The sequence below is a fragment of the Lolium perenne genome, chromosome 3, assembly GCF_019359855.2.
Source record: "Lolium perenne isolate Kyuss_39 chromosome 3, Kyuss_2.0, whole genome shotgun sequence".
Taxonomy (NCBI): domain Eukaryota; kingdom Viridiplantae; phylum Streptophyta; class Magnoliopsida; order Poales; family Poaceae; genus Lolium; species Lolium perenne.
In genome coordinates this window covers 94,098,998-94,117,172 of record NC_067246.2, presented here as the reverse complement: position 1 = coordinate 94,117,172, position 18,175 = coordinate 94,098,998, and the positions used below count along the sequence as shown (strand labels likewise).

The window sequence follows — 18,175 nt, the reverse complement described above, 5'->3', positions numbered from 1 at the left end:
TCCCACAAACCCGTAGTCCAGAGGTGGACTACCCCCCTGATCATGATGATGATGAAGACGTAGGATAAGGTGGAGATCCCTCCAGCCGTGATCCAGGCGGAGTTTCCCCCTCGAATCTTCGCTGCTGCAACCTATGTTTTTGTGTTTCTGTCTTCTGCGTCCCTCTCCTCCCGAGAACTCTTCATGGCCATATATATAGTGTTTTTTAGATCAAAATGCGTCGGTGGGTGAAAGAATCAGGTCAATTGGACGATCGACGTCTAAAAGAGGGGGCTGGCGCGCCCACCATGTTTGGGCGCGCCACCTGACCTCTTTTGGGCCTTAGGCCATCTAGGTCTGCTTCCAAGCTCTATGGTGCTTCTTGCGATGAAAAAGTGACGCTAAAAAATGCTAGGTGAATTTGACTTCGTATATGTCTTTGAAAGTGAAAAATATGCATAGTTATAAACCAAATAAAGGGGATCATTAGTAAATCCCCATAAATCAATGTAAAATAAGGTATTATCATCATATATATTGCAAATATGTGAGAATTCAATATTATAAAAGACAAAGTTCATGTATGCATTTTACATGCATCAACATCCAAAGCTTCTACCTGATAGGTCATATCATCTTCTGTTTGTTGCTCATCATCCATGTTGATGGCCATTCTAGCATTCCTTCTTGATCTTAGGCCACTAAATAGCCCTTTTACCTTCTCCATGAGAGTATTACCTTACAACACTCTATGTTTTTTTTGTTCCTATAGGATTTCACATACGTTTTCCTACTTTTGTGCTTTTAAAATTCTTTGAATCAAATATGCCCTAAGACTAGTCGCAATGTATAGTATTATTTTGCACTTTCATGTATGCTACTAGTGTATGATACTATCTCCACAATGCATGATATCATATACTAGTATTATAATCTTATCATATTTATTGGTTTGTACAATCTCAACGTAAAATTGTGTACAAGATCTATTCGACATTTAATTTTTTTATTATACGTCCTATGATACAATATCTATGTATAATAGTAACACTATTATCTCTTTCATCAGTAACTGAAATGACACATTAATTTTTTGCATGATAATCGGATAGGATCGGATCGGATTTTGCTCAAACCATATCCTTTACCACATATTTTTATTGGATTTGGATCGGAACGAATATTAACCAGGATATACCGGATCGCGGATTCTAAGCGGAAACAAGACTGACTCGGACCGAAAACATAAGTACTCGGATATATGCTCTCATCGCTAGATAGTTATAGTTCTTGCGAATTTTGAGAGGGATTTTAAACTTTCAGTCTTGTGTAGTTAAAAAAGACACAATTTCTGCTAAAACTAAAACATCGATAGAAATTTAGAGCTAAATATGCTCACCAAATGAATTCGGTGACTCAATAACTACTAACATTGTGAGATTGATCTTGGCTTTTGACTAAAAAATCAGATTATCCGGTTAAAAACCTTCAGATTATCCATATCTACATGATATTTGCTATACTATATCCTATACCGTATCCGGAGCACCACGTCGAAATCGGATATCCTTATCCACCGGATTCATTAAAATTATATATGAAAACCTTAAAATAGATTCGGGGCTAGTTTCGGCGCAAAAATTATTCTATCCATTTACACCTCTAATTGTGAGAGATTGAGTACTCCCTCCCCTTAAATCCTTAAGAGTGAGTAGTGAGTAATTCCTCCGTTCTCATTTCTTTGTATGTTCTTTTTGGAAAAGGAGCAGCGCCCATTTTTGAAGGGAAAAACTAGTACTCTCTCCATCTCAGTTACTAGTCTTCCCCGTATCTCTAGGTCGCCAGTTTGATCTATATAATGTAAAAATTATATCATTAATAAATCTAGATAGAGGGAGTATTAAAATAGACCAGAAATAAATAACCGGACCCTCTGATCGCCACATTTGAGCTTCGTCTTCCCCTTTCTCTTCACCCGACATGGACGCACTATAAATATCAGCCCGTGAGCTTCAGAGCCAGCATCCAAAACAACACACATTGTGGCATTCCCTTTTCGGCTAGCTTCTTGGCCTCAACCAGCCAGCCGTAGCCAGAGAAGGAGCTAGCACACTCTGTGGGCATGGGTCTCCTCGCCATTTTGGTGCTTGTTGCCATGGTACAGGTTTCCTACTGTGGCGGCAGCGCCATCGACTACAGCAAGGCGCTGAGCAAGAGCATCCTCTTCCTTGAGGCGCAGCGGTCCGGTGTCCTCCCCGGCAACCAGAGAATTTCATGGAGGGCCAACTCCGGCCTCCTCGACGGGAAGGCCAACGGGGTAATTAATGTGCAATGCACATTGCAAATCTAGGTGAAAATGTTCATTTCTTAACTAGTCAACTTCTGTTGTGCTCCTTTCAGGTGGATCTTACGGGTGGCTACTACGATGCCGGCGACAACGTCAAGTTCGGGCTGCCGATGGCGTTCACGGTGACCATGATGTCGTGGAGCGTCCTGGAGTACGGCGAGCAGATGGGGGCGGCCGGCGAGCTCGGCCACGCCATGGAGGCCATCAAGTGGGGCACCGACTACTTCGTCAAGGCGCACCCGGAGCCCAACGTGCTCTACGGAGAGGTTCGTAGACCCGATGGAGTGCATGTCTTTGCGGTTTAATTAGATCACTACGAGAGTTCGGTATACAGGTAGTCAGTAGCTGACTAGCCAAGTGTACATTTGTTCGGATGTTGACAAGTCGGATTGCTGTGAAGGTTGGGGACGGCGAAACGGACCACAACTGCTGGCAGCGGCCGGAGGACATGACGACGAGCCGTCAGGCGTACCGCATCGATACCCATCACCCAGGGTCCGACCTCGCCGGAGAGACCGCGGCCGCAATGGCGGCGGCGTCGCTCGTGTTCCGCCGCTCCAACCCCGGCTACGCGAGCCAGCTCCTGCAGCACTCCAAGCAGCTGTTTGATTTCGCCGACAAGTACCGGGGAAGGTACGACGCCAGCATCCCCGTCGCCAAGAATTACTACGCGTCGGTCAGCGGATACGGGGTAAGAGCATGTCTAACAGGCCCCGTATTTCGCTGCCCCGTATTAGTCTCTTATTTCGCCCCGTATCGAAAAACTGCTCCATTTCGAGCCATTCCGTCTAGCAGACCCCGTATTTCGCCCCGTATTTTCAAAAATAAAAACCCCGGGAAGTTCATCTTCATTGATCATACTACGGATCATACATACATTCCGATCATACTACGGATCATACTACATCTAACTACGGATCAACCTACGTCTAGTCGTCAAGGATGACGTAGGGGATGAAGGCGATCCTCGCCGCCTCCTCCTGCGCCTCCCGCGCCTGCCGCGCCTGCCGCGCCTCGAACTCCTGGACGGCGGCGATGGCCGCCGCCTGCTCCTCTGCCTCCGCCCGAGCTTTCTCGGCGGCATCCGCCTCGGATTCGGCCACCGCACGGCGGAAGGCCGCCTCCTCTTCCGCCGCCTCCTCTTCCTCCTCGCCGCCTCCGCTTCCTCCGCCGCTGGTGCTGCCGATGGTCGCCCTCCATGCCGCCATCGCCGCGCGGTCGCGCTGCCACTGCGCGCGCCACTTCTCGAACGCTTCGCCGCTCATCGGTTTGAGCGGCGGGTCCTGCCGGTACCACCGCCCACCCGCGGCGTACTCCCGGAGCGGCTCCGGCACGTACAGCGCGCCGGCGTACTTGCAGGCCGCGCGACGGCTCCCGGCGGCGGAAAGCTTGCACTTGAGCCGCCACGCTTCCTCTACGGTGTCCGGCGAGCGGGATCGCTTCGATCCGCTCGCCGGCGAGACGCTACTGCGGCGGCGGGAGTCCATCCTGGCTTGGGGGTGGAATGCGGCGCGGAGGAGCGGCTAATTGCTCGCCGGAGCAGGAGGAGGAGGCGGCGGCGCACGGCGGAGCTAGGGTTGCGAGTGAGGGGTTAACCCCTCACTCGCACCTGCGCCCACTATATGTACGGGGCGACGGGGCCGATTTCCTGGGCCCCGTATTCCGCCGAAACGGGGCGGCCCGAATACGGGGCCTGCTAGACGGCCCAAACCGCGCCTGCCCCGTATGTCGCCGGAATTTTACGGGGTGGGCGGGTTATACGGGGCTGTTAGACATGCTCTAAGCTCACCTCAGCTCTGACAAGAAGAACACTCGCTCCTCCATGCATGTTCAACATTTGGCATCACATTATGATCCTCAATGCATGTTCGTGTGGTTTCCATTAATGCAGGACGAGCTTCTTTGGGCGGCGACGTGGCTGTTCCACGCGACGGGCGAGGGGCAGTACCTTGACTACCTGGCCAACCACGCCGACGCGCTGGGCGGCACGGGCTGGTCCACCAGCGAGTTCGGGTGGGACATCAAGTACCCCGGCGTGCAGGTCCTGGCTGCCAAGATCCTGCTGCAGGGCAAAGCCGGCGCGCACGCCGCCGTGCTGCGGCGGTACAGGCAGAGGGCGGACTTCTTCGCGTGCTCCTGCCTCCGCAAGCAGGGGGGCTCCGGCGACGTCCAGCGCACGCCCGGCGGCCTGATGTACCACCAGAAGTGGAACAACCTCCAGTTCGTTACGAGCGCGTCGTTCCTGCTCGCGGCCTACTCCGACAGCCTCGCCGCCGCCGGCCATGGAGCCGCCGCGCAGGTGCAGTGCTCGTCCGGGTCGGCGGCGCCCTCGGAGCTCTTGTCGTTCGCCAAGTCCCAGGCGCCGCTCCGTCGGTGCCCGCCGGCGGGAGCGTAGTGTTCGTGTACGTCCACGCGGCGCCGCCGGCGAACGTCTGGGTCACCGGCTACAAGCTCGTCTGAAATGGATTGCAGTAGTTAATTTGTCGGGGGAAGCTGGAGTGATAGGGCTAGTGACAATCTCTCAGCCATCCTCAACATTGTAAGCTAAGATAAGCTCGTAGCTAGAGTGGTTGCGTCTATCGTAAGCTCTAGAAAAGATTGTGCTATATAGCTCGAGATATATATTTTCAAAGGTACTTGTCTCATATTTAATTCACCATCCCCCCTCCCGAAACCCTACCTCCCCCCTCCCGCGTGGCGGCGGAGGACCCCGTCCCCAAGCCTCAGCAGCCGCCCCTCAGGCTGCCGCCCCCGCTGCTGCCGTCTTCGGTGGCGATGGCGGCGCCCCTCCCGTCGAACGACGATGGGGAGAAGAGGGCTTCCGCGGCGGCGCATCATGGGAGGCGATGAGGCGCGGGTTGAGGATGCCGGGCGGCACGACTACTTGGCCGTGGCCTGATGCACTTCGCCGGTAGCCATGGAGGAGTGGGTGGAGCGGTGGCGGCCTTCTCCCCCGGCGGAGGTTCGGCGGTGGTACGCATGATCCGCGCTGCTTTTTTCCTCTTCGGTGATCTGGCATGAGTGACTGGCGGCGTGGGGGCTGCTGGTCTAGCTTTTTTTGGTGGCGATCCTCGGATTTCTCTCATGCGAAGATGAAGACCTGCCGGAGGCCAGTCTGCCTTGATCTGGCTGGAGCGATGAGTTCCGGAAGGTGCCGCCGGTGAATGGAACAATGCATCTTTTGCCTGGAGTTTACTGGACCGGGTGGTATTCGATCGCGCGCACCCATGCTTTTATTCCGACCGTTTAGTTCTGGTGGGAGCGGTGTGAAGCTCTATTCTGTATTGACATCAAGTAACTTTTTGGTCCATGATGATGTCAGAAGAAAGAATATCATGAAGGCCAGATTGGAGGACTAGCTAAGGGAAATTCAAGTCTCCGCGATGTTGAGGGACTTTCTTAACGTTCCGGGCTCTGCAGCAGTGGTACGAAAGTGGGGGCGGCAACACAGATAAAGTTCGGAGTCCTACCTTTCAGGGTGAAAACTCAGGGGTCTGGCCTTTGTGTCTGGCAATGACATTGTTGGAGGCATTGTTTTGAGAGCGGCGACTATCTTTAGGGTGAAATCTAAGATCTTTGGTCGGGCGACGACGGCGCTGGTACACCATTTCCTTCTTGCAGACGTCGCTTTTGGAAAGTCTGTATTTCAGGTGTTTTCTTGGTGGTGGATGTATTGTTGTTGCTAGGTCTGGGATGCTGTAGCGGGACTTTTGTTTTTTTTTTCTTTTTGGTTGTGTGCATCCGTACTGCCATTAGGGTGTTACGTTGTTGCACAGGCTAAGTGTAATTGGTATCATTTCATATTAATATATTCCTTTTATCGAAAAAAAATTAGTTCACCATCAAAAATATCATCAGCATCCGTCTTTTGAGGTTTTATTCTGAGCACTTGGTCTAACGCGCCAGGATACCCAGTACCCACACCATATAGCAGATGGTTCGAGTCTTTGTTAGAAAGTATTTTACTCTGATTTATATTTTCCACGATGGGAGCGGGAGTAGTTTTTTTTTGTAAGTGGTGATAACTGAAATAAAGGTATTTCCTCCGACTCATATTTTTTTTATATAGATGTATCTAGCCACATTTTAATTATAGATACATCTATCTTTGTTTTAAATAATATGGATCGGAGGAGTAACAAAATAAATAAAAGCACCATCTGATTTTCAGTAATATTCTAGGAAATAGCAATTACTTGTATCTAGACATATTTTGTGCATAAAATCTTCTTCGTGGCTTGACCCCTAATAAAAAAAGTACCAAGATTGAAACTCAAGGAAAGCATGATTGTCGATAGCTAGTGTATGAATGGAAACAAGATTTTTAGTCGCGCTTGGGGACATGCAGAATATTTTAAGATGAAGATCACAATTAGGGGTTTGAATGGATGAATGATCAATATGACTAATTTTTTTTTTGAACAGGAACAGGGCCTAGAAGGCCTCGGAGATTTCATTCAAACCACATGTGGCGGGTATAAATTACAAAGAGGATACATCACTCGCACAGAGAAACCAGGAATTTGAAAAAAGGCCCTCTAAAATAACAAAAAGCACCCTGGAACAAAAGAGAAAAATGCAATCGGGTCCCTGGGCGCCTCCAAACGAATCCGTCGAGATGTGGTGCCGATATGCCCAGCAGCACATTTCCGGCGAAGCTTTGCATCCGCCAGCCACATCTCCTCCGGGGACGAACCACTTGTTGGAAAAGATGCGTTGAGCTCCGGCGGACGAAGCAGAGGAGAGCCTCCATCTTGGAGGTTGAAGATGGGCCGCCATGCCGGCCAAAGATCGAGGCGTCGCAATGGAACGCCTCGTGTTCTGCTCTAAGGAGCTCAGATCGAGAAGCTCCATAGCACCCCGTAGGCGAGCAGCGATGGGCATGGATCATCAGTGCCCCTCCACACCTTCTCTTCTCACCACCACGGCAAGGCAGAGGAGGTTGTAGATGAACAAAAACCGACTGCCAGCCACACCGACAGAGAGAACGGGATTCCCCTCCCAGATCCAAAATCAGCACGCCCCACTTCTGCTCCTCCTCGCCACCGCGGCCAGCCAGGAGAGAAGAAGGAGCATACCATACAACATCAATTTGTCCCCCTTGCCACCACGGCCGGATTTGGGAGCCGCATCTTCTCTGCCATCGAGGGAGGAAGAAGAGCATGTAGCCACCATATTATTGAGGGAGACGCCGTCGCTCCCCGCGGCTCCTCCCTCCAACCACCAGAGCAGAGGAAGTGCGAGCAGCAGCCCTAGGCTGGTCAGGATCTGGCAGCGGAGACCCCGACCACCGCCTCCACAAACTACTGGCATAATGCCAAGATCCACTAGGGTAAAACCAGACAAGGAAGAAACCTAGACTAACCCTAATCTACTCCGGCGCGTCACCTCAACCAACTCCGGCCGGCTATTCCGGCGGAGTGGCCTTGGATCGGCCCGGCCAAGGGAGGGGAAAGACCAGGAACACTAGCCTCTTGAGAGCTGGGGAGGGGGAAATGAGAGCGGTCCCTCACCCCCTCCACCATTCTCACTAATATGTATACCTCCAACATTTGCCGTGTGGAACTAGTCCTTACCATGAAAATTATCATGGATCACCAGTTTGTCGAGGTTGTCGGTGTTGTGGTCGGTTGCCCCCTGATACGTCTCCGACGTATCGATAATTTCTTATGTTCCATGCCACATTATTGATGTTATCTACATGTTTTATGCACACTTTATGTCATATTCGTGCATTTTCTGGAACTAACCTATTAACAAGATGCCGAAGTGCCAGTTGCTGTTTTCTGCTGTTTTTGGTTTCAGAAATCCTAGTAACGAAATATTCTCGGAATTGGACGAAATCAACGCCCAGGGTCCTATTTTGCCACGAAGCTTCCAGAAGACCGAAGAGGAGACAAAGTGGGGCCATGATACGTCCAAAACGTATCTACTTTCCCGAACACTTTTGCTATTGTTTTGCCTCTAATTTGTGCATTTTGGATGCAACTAACACGGACTAACGCTTTTTTCAGCAGAACTGCTCTGGTGTCTCGTTTTTGTGCAGAAATCCAACTTTCGGGAAAAACTTCGGAATTTATGCAGAAGGCCCTATTTTCCCAGAGAACTGACGGAGCCAGAAGGACGAACCAGGTGGAGGCCCGAGGGCCCCACACCATAGGGCGGCGCGGCCCGGGGGGGCCCGCGCGGCCCTGTGGTGTGGCCCCCTCGGCCGGCCTCCGACGCCCTCCTTCGGACTATTTATCGGCCTCGACCTAAAAACGCACGGGGAGAAGTCGAAATCGCCAGAAACCCTCCAGAACGCCGCCACATCGCGAAACTCCGTCGCGGGAGCCAGAAGTCTCTGTTCTGGCACTCCGCCGGGACGGGGAATTGGAGGAGATCATCGCCGCCATCACCGCCAACGCCTCTACATCAACCAGCCATGTTTCCCCCATCCATGTGTGAGTAATTCCCCCGCTGTAGGCCGAAGGGGATGGTAGGGATTGGATGAGATTGGTCATGTAATAGCATAAGATTGTTAGGGCATAGTGCCTAGTGTCCGTAATTGGTACTTTGATGATATTGTTGCAACTTGTTATGCTTAATGCTTGTCACTAGGGCCCGAGTGCCATGATCTCAGATCTGAACATGTTATTGTTTCATCATGATATTCATTGTTTATGGTCTTACCTATAAGTTGTATACACATGTCGCTGTCCGGAACCGATGGCCCCGAAGTGATAGAAATCGGGACAACCGGAGGGAATGGTAGCGATGTGAGGATCACATGTGTTCACGGAGTGTTAATGCTTTGCTCCGGTACTCTATTAAAAGGAGTACCTTAATATCCAGTAGTTTCCCTTGAGGCCCGGCTGCCACCGGCTGGTAGGACAAAAGATGTTGTGCAAGTTTCTCATTGCGAGCACGCACGACTATATATGGAACACATGCCTATTGATTGCTTTGTACTTGGACACCGTTTTATTATTATCTGCAAATGCCCTGCTATGATTGTTACATGAGTTTCTCTCATCCATGCAACGCCCATCATCCGTTCCCGTGCCTACAGTATTTTAATCCTGCTGTTTACTAAAATCACTACTGCTGTCTTTGTTACTCTGTTCGTTATTTCACTATCGCTACTTGCTATAAAACTGTTACTACTGATAAACTCTTGCGAGCAAGTCTGTTTCCAGGTGCAGCTGAATTGACAACTCCGCTGTTAAGGCTTCCAAGTGTTCTTTGTCTCCCCTTGTGTCGAATCAATAAATTGGGTTTTACTTCCCTCGAAGACTGTTGCGATCCCCTATACTTGTGGGTCATCAAGACTATTTTCTGGCGCCGTTGCCGGGGAGCATAGCTTTATTTGGAAGTTCACTTGGATTAATATTGTTCGCTGCAAATTCTCCATCATGGGCAAACCTCGCGATACTAAGATCGCCATATTACCATCCACTACAAGAAAAGGTACAATTCTGAATACCTCTGCTGCTCTTGATTCACCATCTGTGATTGATAAACTTGTTTCACCGCCACATGCTTCGCATGCGGGTACTTCTGCTGAATCTGAACACTCTCATAATATTGATAATATTTCTACTGTGCTTGATGATAGTGGTTCATTGGGATCCTTTCTAGATGCTACAATTGCTAGGTCTAGACAAATTGAAAATACTGAAACTCCTAATGCTACTACACCTGTTAGTTCACCTGAACTTGATTATTTTAGTGATGATCCTGATGAAGATTATGTGGAGCTTAATGATGATTTTATTGAAAAATGCAATGCTACTACTGATGCAAGAAAAATTAAAAAGTTGCTTGCAGAACATGCTGTTAGATATAAACTGTCTCCTGATCCTAAGTTTGCCACATCTCCCATAAACATTAAGGATAAAGATTATGATTTTTCTCTTGATCTATCTCATATAGCTATTGTTGAGAAAACACCCTTTTGTGGTACTGAAAAAGAAAGTGCTGTTGAACACATGACTGAGTTATCTACTCTGAGTAGCTTGTTTTCTGATGATGTCAAGATGCGTACTTACTTTGTTGCTAAAATCTTTCCATTCTCATTAAAGGATGACGCTAAAACTTGGTATAATAATTTGCCACCTAATTCTATTAGAAGTCCAAAAGAATTGCTTGATGTTTTCTTCCGCAAATACTTTCCTGCTAGTGCTCAACATATTGCTTTGCAGAGAATTTATAATTTTGACCAGGGAGATGAAGAGAAATTGCCTGAGGCTTGGGCGAGATTCTGCTCTCTTATTAGAGCTCGGCCTGATCATGATCTGGAAAAGCATGATTTACTTGATATATTTTATAGTGGACTAACCATTGAGTCTAGGGCATACCTGGATAGTTGTGCTGGTTGTGTTTTCAGGAAAAGAACTCCGGATGACGCTGAAGAATTATTGGCTAAAATAAGCCGGAATCATGATGATTGGACTACGCCTGAACCAACTCCAACGCCAATATTGAAGAAGAGGGGTTTAATTAAATTGAATGATGAAGATATGAGGGAAGCCAAGAAGTCTCTCAAGGAGAAAGGTATTAAATCTGAAGATGTGAAGAATCTACCTCCTATAGAAGATATATGTGAGATAATTCCCCCTTCATCCATGATTGAGGTAAACTCCCTTCAACACTTTACTAGGGAAGATATTCTGTATTCAAAACCTCCTGCACAATGCTTAGATGAGTTTGATAATTATATTGTTAAGCAAGAAAATTTTAATATGAGAGTAGAGAATCATTTAATGGAAAATTCTCGAGCTATTAGTGAATTGCATGATATTGTGGAGAGAGCCTCCAATGATGTTAAGATGCTTGTTAAACATTTTCATATGATTCAAACTCAAATTGATCAACTCACTAAAGTGCAAAATGACTTGTTAGGGAATAATTCTAAAGAGAAACATGCTTATGAAGTAACAACTAGAGGTGGTGTCTCTACCCAGGATCCTCTATATCCGGAAGGGCATCCCAAAAGAATTGAACAAGATTCTCAACGCATTGAACCTAGTGCTCATTCTAGGAAGAAAAAGAAGAAGAAACATAAAAATGTTGTAGAATCCTCTGAACCTGCTAATGATCCTAATAGTATTTCTATTTCTGATGCTGAAACTGAAAGTGGTAATGAACATGATAATGATAAAGATAATGATAAGAATGATACTCCTGATAAAGAAGAGATTGAAGAAGAACCTGAAAAGCATGCTAAAAATAAAAAGTATGCTAAAGAAGACTTTATTGCTGAGAAACATGGTAATGAAAGAGAACCTTGGGTGCAAAAGCAAATGCCTTTTCCTGCTAAGAAACTAAAATCAAAGGAAGAAGAACACTATAATATATTTTGCGATTGGATGAAACCTTTATTCTTGCAAATCCCTTTGACTGATGCTATTAAATTGCCTCCTTATTCAAAGTATATGAAAGATATTGTTACTAATAAAAGGAAAATCCCCAATGAGGAAATTTCCACTATGCTTGCTAATTACTCTTTCAATGGCAAAATACCAAAGAAGTTGGGCGATCCAGGTATACCTACTATTCCTTGTTCTATTAAGAATAATTATGTTAAAACTGCTCTATGTGATTTGGGAGCCGGTGTTAGTGTTATGCCTTTCTCTCTTTATAAGAGACTTTACCTAGATAAGTTGATACCTACTGATATATCTTTGCAAATGGCTGATAAATCTACTGCTATTCCTGTTGGTATATGTGAGAATGTTCCTGTTCAAGTTACTACTAACTGCTTGATATTAACTGATTTTGTTGTGTTGGAAATGCCTGAAGATGATAATATGTCTATTATTCTTGGGAGACCTTTTCTTAACACCGCAGGGGCTGTTATTGATTGCAATAAAGGAAAGGTTACTTTCAATGTTGATGATAGGGAGCATACCGTTTATTTTCCCAAGAGGATTGAGAAAGCGTGTGGAGTTAATACTATTTCTAATGTGAGAACTATCAAAGTTGGAACTATTGATTGTCCTATATATGAGCCTAAGGAAGAATATCAAACTCTCGTGATTGGATCCATATCAATACAATTCAAGGTAACATGATTGATTTGAGGTTTATTTCTTCTTATGCTATGTAAAATTTATTTGGTGACAAGACTTGATCAACCTTGTTAACGAATACCTTTTACATGCATAGAGAGGGTAAACAACATCTCTTTCTTCCTCCATTTGTTCTAGTTGCTGTAGCATCTTTAATTTGCAAGGTTCCTTAGTTATTTGAAGATTTCAAAAATTTTCCTGGCCAGTAATAATAAATTAAATACCCAAAAATGTGCATTTTTCAAAGTTTTCAAAAATTCACAAAAATTATACCGTTGGTCCTATTTTTCGACGAGGCACCTGGGAGCACCAGAGGATGACCTGTGGGGCACCAGAGGGCGCCAAACCACAGGCCGGCGCGGCCAAGGAGGTGGCCGCGCCACCATGTGGTGTGGGCCCCTCCTTGCCCCACCTTGTCATCTCTTTCTCCCAGCACCTTCTCTCTCCCGAAAAAACTCGTACCAAGTTCCTCTCTCTCGCGTTTTTGCTCCAGAGCTCCAGATTTTTCGATCTCTTTGTTCAGCCCAGATTTCTTGCTGAAATTTGGCACATTTGCTCCTTGGTATGTGACTCCTCCACCCATCCAAGTAGAATTTTGTTTGGTTGAGTATATCTTGAATATTTTGCTGCTGTAGGTAACATGTTTAGTGAGCTTGCATGCTTGTTCTAAGTGGTAGAAATTAGTTTTGATGCATGATTAGTACTCTAGCAAGTTATTATAGTAGTTCCCCTTGATTATATGTCACCAAATCAAAATTTTATATCATTTGTTAAAAATTTCAGAAAAGCTATGAAGAAGTTCAACTTTGGAGAGTTGTTCAAGAAAGGGACAACCAGCACCGGGAGGCCTTCTAGGGCCGCCACCCAGATTAGGCGATCATACAATGAAGACATCATCGCGCCTAGCTTCGCGCCCGAAGAGGACAACGGAGCTCCTAATGCTTCGTCTTTTCCATGCTATGATTTTCTTAGGAATGCAGGGATATTGGAGGATTTCTTCACCCTTGTCAACAGGGCAGGGTTAACCACCTATGTGGGAGATGAAAGGGAGCAATACTATATGCTCACCAAAATCTTCGTCGAGAGTTTCCAGTTCAACAACAAACAATATGAGCCGACGGTTGCATTCAGGATCTATGGTAATCCTGTTACTATGAAATTGGAGGATTTTTGTCGTGCATTGGATATTGTCCCTATAGGTACAGCAAGTAGGATTGATGACAACCCCCGGGACTTGTTGGAGCTCTATCGAGGGATTACCGATGATGATTGTCGCACCATTCAGCGTGGCAAGATAAGGAACATTCAACTCCCCGCCATTAAGTATTTTGCATACTATATTGCTACTAGCATTCTTGGTAGGGAGAACACTAGCAACATTTCTAGTTACCATCTTGCTTTCTTGAATATTGCACTTACTGGTCAAACATCTTATCACCTCGGAGGCCTATTTTTGGAGGAACTATTTCACTGCGCGTTTTAACATATCTAAGTCTTCCTATTGATCCTAATGATGTGCCATTGGCCCCTAGGAGACTCGATATTACTGCTATGAAGAGTCATCATTTTGTTACCACTGATTCTACTTTAGATAATATGGTTTATAGAATGTTGTTTTCTGACGGGGATGAGAAAGAAATTCCTCTTCCCCAACCAGGTTTGTTCAGTATTGACAAGCAATCATGGTCGTGCACTAAGGAGGAAGTGGATGAACATTTGAAGATAAAAGACTTCCACCAGCAACATGACTCCGAGGACGCCGGAGCCTCCTACGACCACACCGTCACGTATCCGGGTGCTTCTTCTAGCACATACCCGGAATACGATCCATCTTCGTCGTACTACGGAGACACTACCTCATGGGATCGATGGGATTGAACTCCACTTAGGCCAAAAGCCTAAGCTTGGGGGGAGGTATACCGGCATCACTCATTCTTTGCATATTATGGTTGCTGGATACTTGTACATATTTGCTTTGTTCGTTTGAGTGGTTTTCTAATGAGAGGAAGATGATATTTGGGGAAGTGCTGCCTGAAAACAGATTCTGGAATGTTACCGTAAAAATTCTTAAAAATAGCCAGAGCGTCATTTTGAGCTACCAATTTTTGTGCAGGTTCCCCAGGTTGTTATCTAACTTTCATTAGTTGAACACTTTTCGAGCTGAGCAACGTAAGATTTTTGTAAAAATCGATTTCTGTACTGCTGTCAGGTTTTGGCAAATTTCTGTCATCCTGCTGTTATGTGTTTCTTTTAGTTTGCTATTTCTTGTTTTTGTTTTATTTCTTTCCCAAAACACAAAAAGACCAAAAATATTTCTGTTGTTTCTCTTCAGCATTTGTTTGCTTTGGTTTCTTGCATTTGTTTCGCTTTATTTGTTATTGCTAGTTTGCTACAAGAAAACCCAAAAAGATTTTACTTTGTTTATTTGTTTCCTCTTGTTCCTATTTGCAATTTGAAAACACCAAAAATATTTGCTGTTCTTCTTTGGTTTGTAAAGTTCTTTATGAGTTCAATGGTCTTCGGTGGCTGGAGCGTGGTTTTCATTTCATATTATCCAAGCTGCACAAGTGAAAAGGCAATAATGACGATCTACGACAATTGGATTGTGGTGAGAGGCTAGTATGAACTCTATTTGTTTTAATTTTTGTACATATACTCATCCATGTGAGCATGCTTAGTTGGTTCATGTGAGGTATATGTTATTTGAGAAAGTCTAGTAGTTTATGATCTCTCATGTTTAGCTCCAATCTATTAATATGAGTAGCATGTCATGGATGTTTGCTTGCATTGTTTTATTCATAAGTAAGTATGGCATTGTGGCATCCTCCTCTGAATAATTCATTTATATCGACTTGGCACATGCTCACGCATGCATATGACTGAACAAAAAGTCAATTGAGCCTCGATGATCTATATTGCTTCAGAGTTCTTGTATCACTTTTATGCCTCCGTTAATTTATTTTGCCGCAAGCATGATTATGACAGTTACTGCTCTCTTGATTTGTCGCTCCCTAGTCTTTTGCTAGCCCTCACTTGTACTGAGTGGGAACGCTGCTCGTGCTTCCAAACACCTGAAAACCAAGTTGTTCCAAAAGTGTCCACCATAAATACCTATGCATGGCATTTCAAACCATTCCAAGTAAATTCTCATGCGCTACCTTTAAAACCTTCAAAATGCTTCTCAATTTGTGTTTATGTTTCATAGCTCTACCTTTAAAACCTTCAAAATGCTTCTCAATTTGTGTTTATGTTTCATAGCTCATGAGGAAGTATGTGGTGTTTAGCTTTCAACCTTGTCATTTACTTTTGACGGACTCTCATCTGGACTAGTGGCACATCCGCTTATCCAATAATTCTGCAAAAAGAGCTGGCAATGGGATTCCCAGTCCCAAATTAATTAACTTAAATAGACACTCCTCCATGGTTTGTGATTGTTGGACGGCACCCGAAGGATTCGGTTAGCCATGGCTTGTGTAAGCAAAGGTTGGGGGGAGTGTCATCATCATAATAAAAATAAAATAAAAAGGCGCTCCTTCATGGTATGAGATTGTTGGCAGGCACCCGAGGATTCGGTTAGCCATGGTTTGTGTAAGAAAGGTTGGAAGGAGTGCCAAATAAATATGCAATAATTCATGGGAGCCGCTCTTGAAAGTCCGGTTGGCGAGGTAGTTGGTGTACCCATTACCATTCGTTGACAACAACAAACACCGCTCAAAATAATTTTACTCCTGTCTTTATAAAAATGAAAAGCTCTAGCGCATGTTAATCCCTGCTTCCCTCTGCGAAGGGTCAATCTTTTACTTTTATGTTGTGTCTCCATTATTTCTTTGAGCACTATCTTGAGAGCACAACTGTCATTCTTAGTATAATATGCTTGTCTCAAAATATGATTGATTGTGGTATAACTTTGATGCATTTATCTTTTGACAATCACTATTTCTAGTCTTTCTATGAACTCCAGAGGTGCCCGGGCATTTATGTTTTGCCAATCAAATACAGGCAAGCGAGATACCACTTTATCATACTCTCTTATGAACATTGCAATCTTGCTTATATACATGATTCATGATGCTTATTATTAATTGTTGGTACCTCTTCATGATTGACATAGCTGTTAGATGATCTTATTTGCATGTATCTCATTATGAATTGCTTAAGTATTAGCCATAGCATGAGAATATATACATCATATGAGCAAATGTGTTCGTGAAAATTCTTTTATCGCTCAGTTGTTAACTGAATTGCTTGAGGACAAGCAATAAGCTAAGCTTGGGGGGAGTTGATACGTCCAAAACGTATCTACTTTCCCGAACACTTTTGCTATTGTTTTGCCTCTAATTTGTGCATTTTGGATGCAACTAACACGGACTAACGCTGTTTTCAGCAGAACTGCTCTGGTGTCTCGTTTTTGTGCAGAAATCCAACTTTCGGGAAAAACCTCGGAATTTATGCAGAAGGCCCTATTTTCCCGGAACCGACGGAGCTGTAGGACGAACTGTGGAGGCCCGAGGGCCCCACACCATAGGGCGGCGCGGCCCAGGGGGGGCCCGTGCGGCCCTGTGGTGTGGCCCCCTCGGCCGGCCTCCGACGCCCTCCTTCGGACTATTTATCGGCCTCGACCTAAAAACGCACGGGGAGAAGTCGAAATCGCCAGAAACCCTCCAGAACGCCGCCACATCGCGAAACTCCGTCGCGGGAGCCAGAAGTCTCCGTTCTGGCACTCCGCCGGGACGGGGAATTGGAGGAGATCATCGCCGCCATCACCGCCAACGCCTCTACATCAACCAGCCATATTTCCCCCATCCATGTGTGAGTAATTCCCCCGCTGTAGGCCGAAGGGGATGGTAGGGATTGGATGAGATTGGTCATGTAATAGCATAAGATTGTTAGGGCATAGTGCCTAGTGTCCGTAATTGGTACTTTGATGATATTGTTGCAACTTGTTATGCTTAATGCTTGTCACTAGGGCCCGAGTGCCATGATCTCAGATCTGAACATGTTATTGTTTCATCATGATATTCATTGTTTATGTTCTTACCTATAAGTTGTATACACATGTCGCTGTCCGGAACCGATGGCCCCGAAGTGACAGAAATCGGGACAACCGGAGGGAATGGTAGCGATGTGAGGATCACATGTGTTCACGGAGTGTTAATGCTTTGCTCCGGTACTCTATTAAAAGGAGTACCTTAATATCCAGTAGTTTCCCTTGAGGCCCGGCTGCCACCGGCTGGTAGGACAAAAGATGTTGTGCAAGTTTCTCATTGCGAGCACGCACGACTATATATGGAACACATGCCTATTGATTGCTTTGTACTTGGACACCGTTTTATTATTATCTGCAAATGCCCTGCTATGATTGTTACATGAGTTTCTCTCATCCATGCAACGCCCGTCATCCGTCCCCGTGCCTACAGTATTTTAATCCTGCTGTTTACTAAAATCACTACTGCTGTCTTTGTTACTCTGCTGCTGTTATTTCACTACTGCTACTGCTATAAAACTGTTACTACTGATAAACTCTTGCGAGCAAGTCTGTTTCCAGGTGCAGCTGAATTGACAACTCCGCTGTTAAGGCTTCCAAGTGTTCTTTGTCTCCCCTTGTGTCGAATCAATAAATTGGGTTTTACTTCCCTCGAAGACTGTTGCGATCCCCTATACTTGTGGGTCATCAGGCCACGAGGCGCCCAAACCCTAGGGCGGCGCGGCCCCTGCCCTGGCCGCGCGGCCCTATGGTGTGGGGCCCTCGTGCCTCCTCCTAACTTGCCCTTCCGCCTACTTAAAGCCTCCGTCGCGA

The 18,175-nt window shown here is 45.9% G+C and overlaps 1 protein-coding gene across 1 annotated transcript; it reads left to right on the top strand.

The window, feature by feature from the left end:
• Nucleotides 1-1,967: 1,967 nt before the first annotated feature.
• Nucleotides 1,968-4,955, top strand: LOC127341900 (endoglucanase 2-like). Its single transcript, XM_051367840.2, has 4 exons — nt 1,968-2,296; nt 2,380-2,592; nt 2,727-3,017; nt 4,218-4,955. Exons 1-4 carry the CDS (start codon nt 2,102-2,104, stop codon nt 4,719-4,721), a joined length of 1,203 nt encoding a protein of 400 aa, XP_051223800.1. The 5' UTR covers nt 1,968-2,101; the 3' UTR covers nt 4,722-4,955.
• Nucleotides 4,956-18,175: the final 13,220 nt, after the last annotated feature.

What these genes read in the sequence shown, in the direction of transcription:
- LOC127341900 (XM_051367840.2), top strand. Translation starts at nt 2,102, where the DNA reads ATGGGTCTCCTCGCCATTTTGGTGCTTGTTGCCATGGTACAGGTTTCC. An exon ending in CCAACGTGCTCTACGGAGAG is followed by an intron (nt 2,593 to 2,726) that starts GTTCGTAGACCC and finishes ATTGCTGTGAAG; the next exon opens with GTTGGGGACGGCGAAACGGA. An exon ending in CGTCGGTCAGCGGATACGGG is followed by an intron (nt 3,018 to 4,217) that starts GTAAGAGCATGT and finishes CCATTAATGCAG; the next exon opens with GACGAGCTTCTTTGGGCGGC.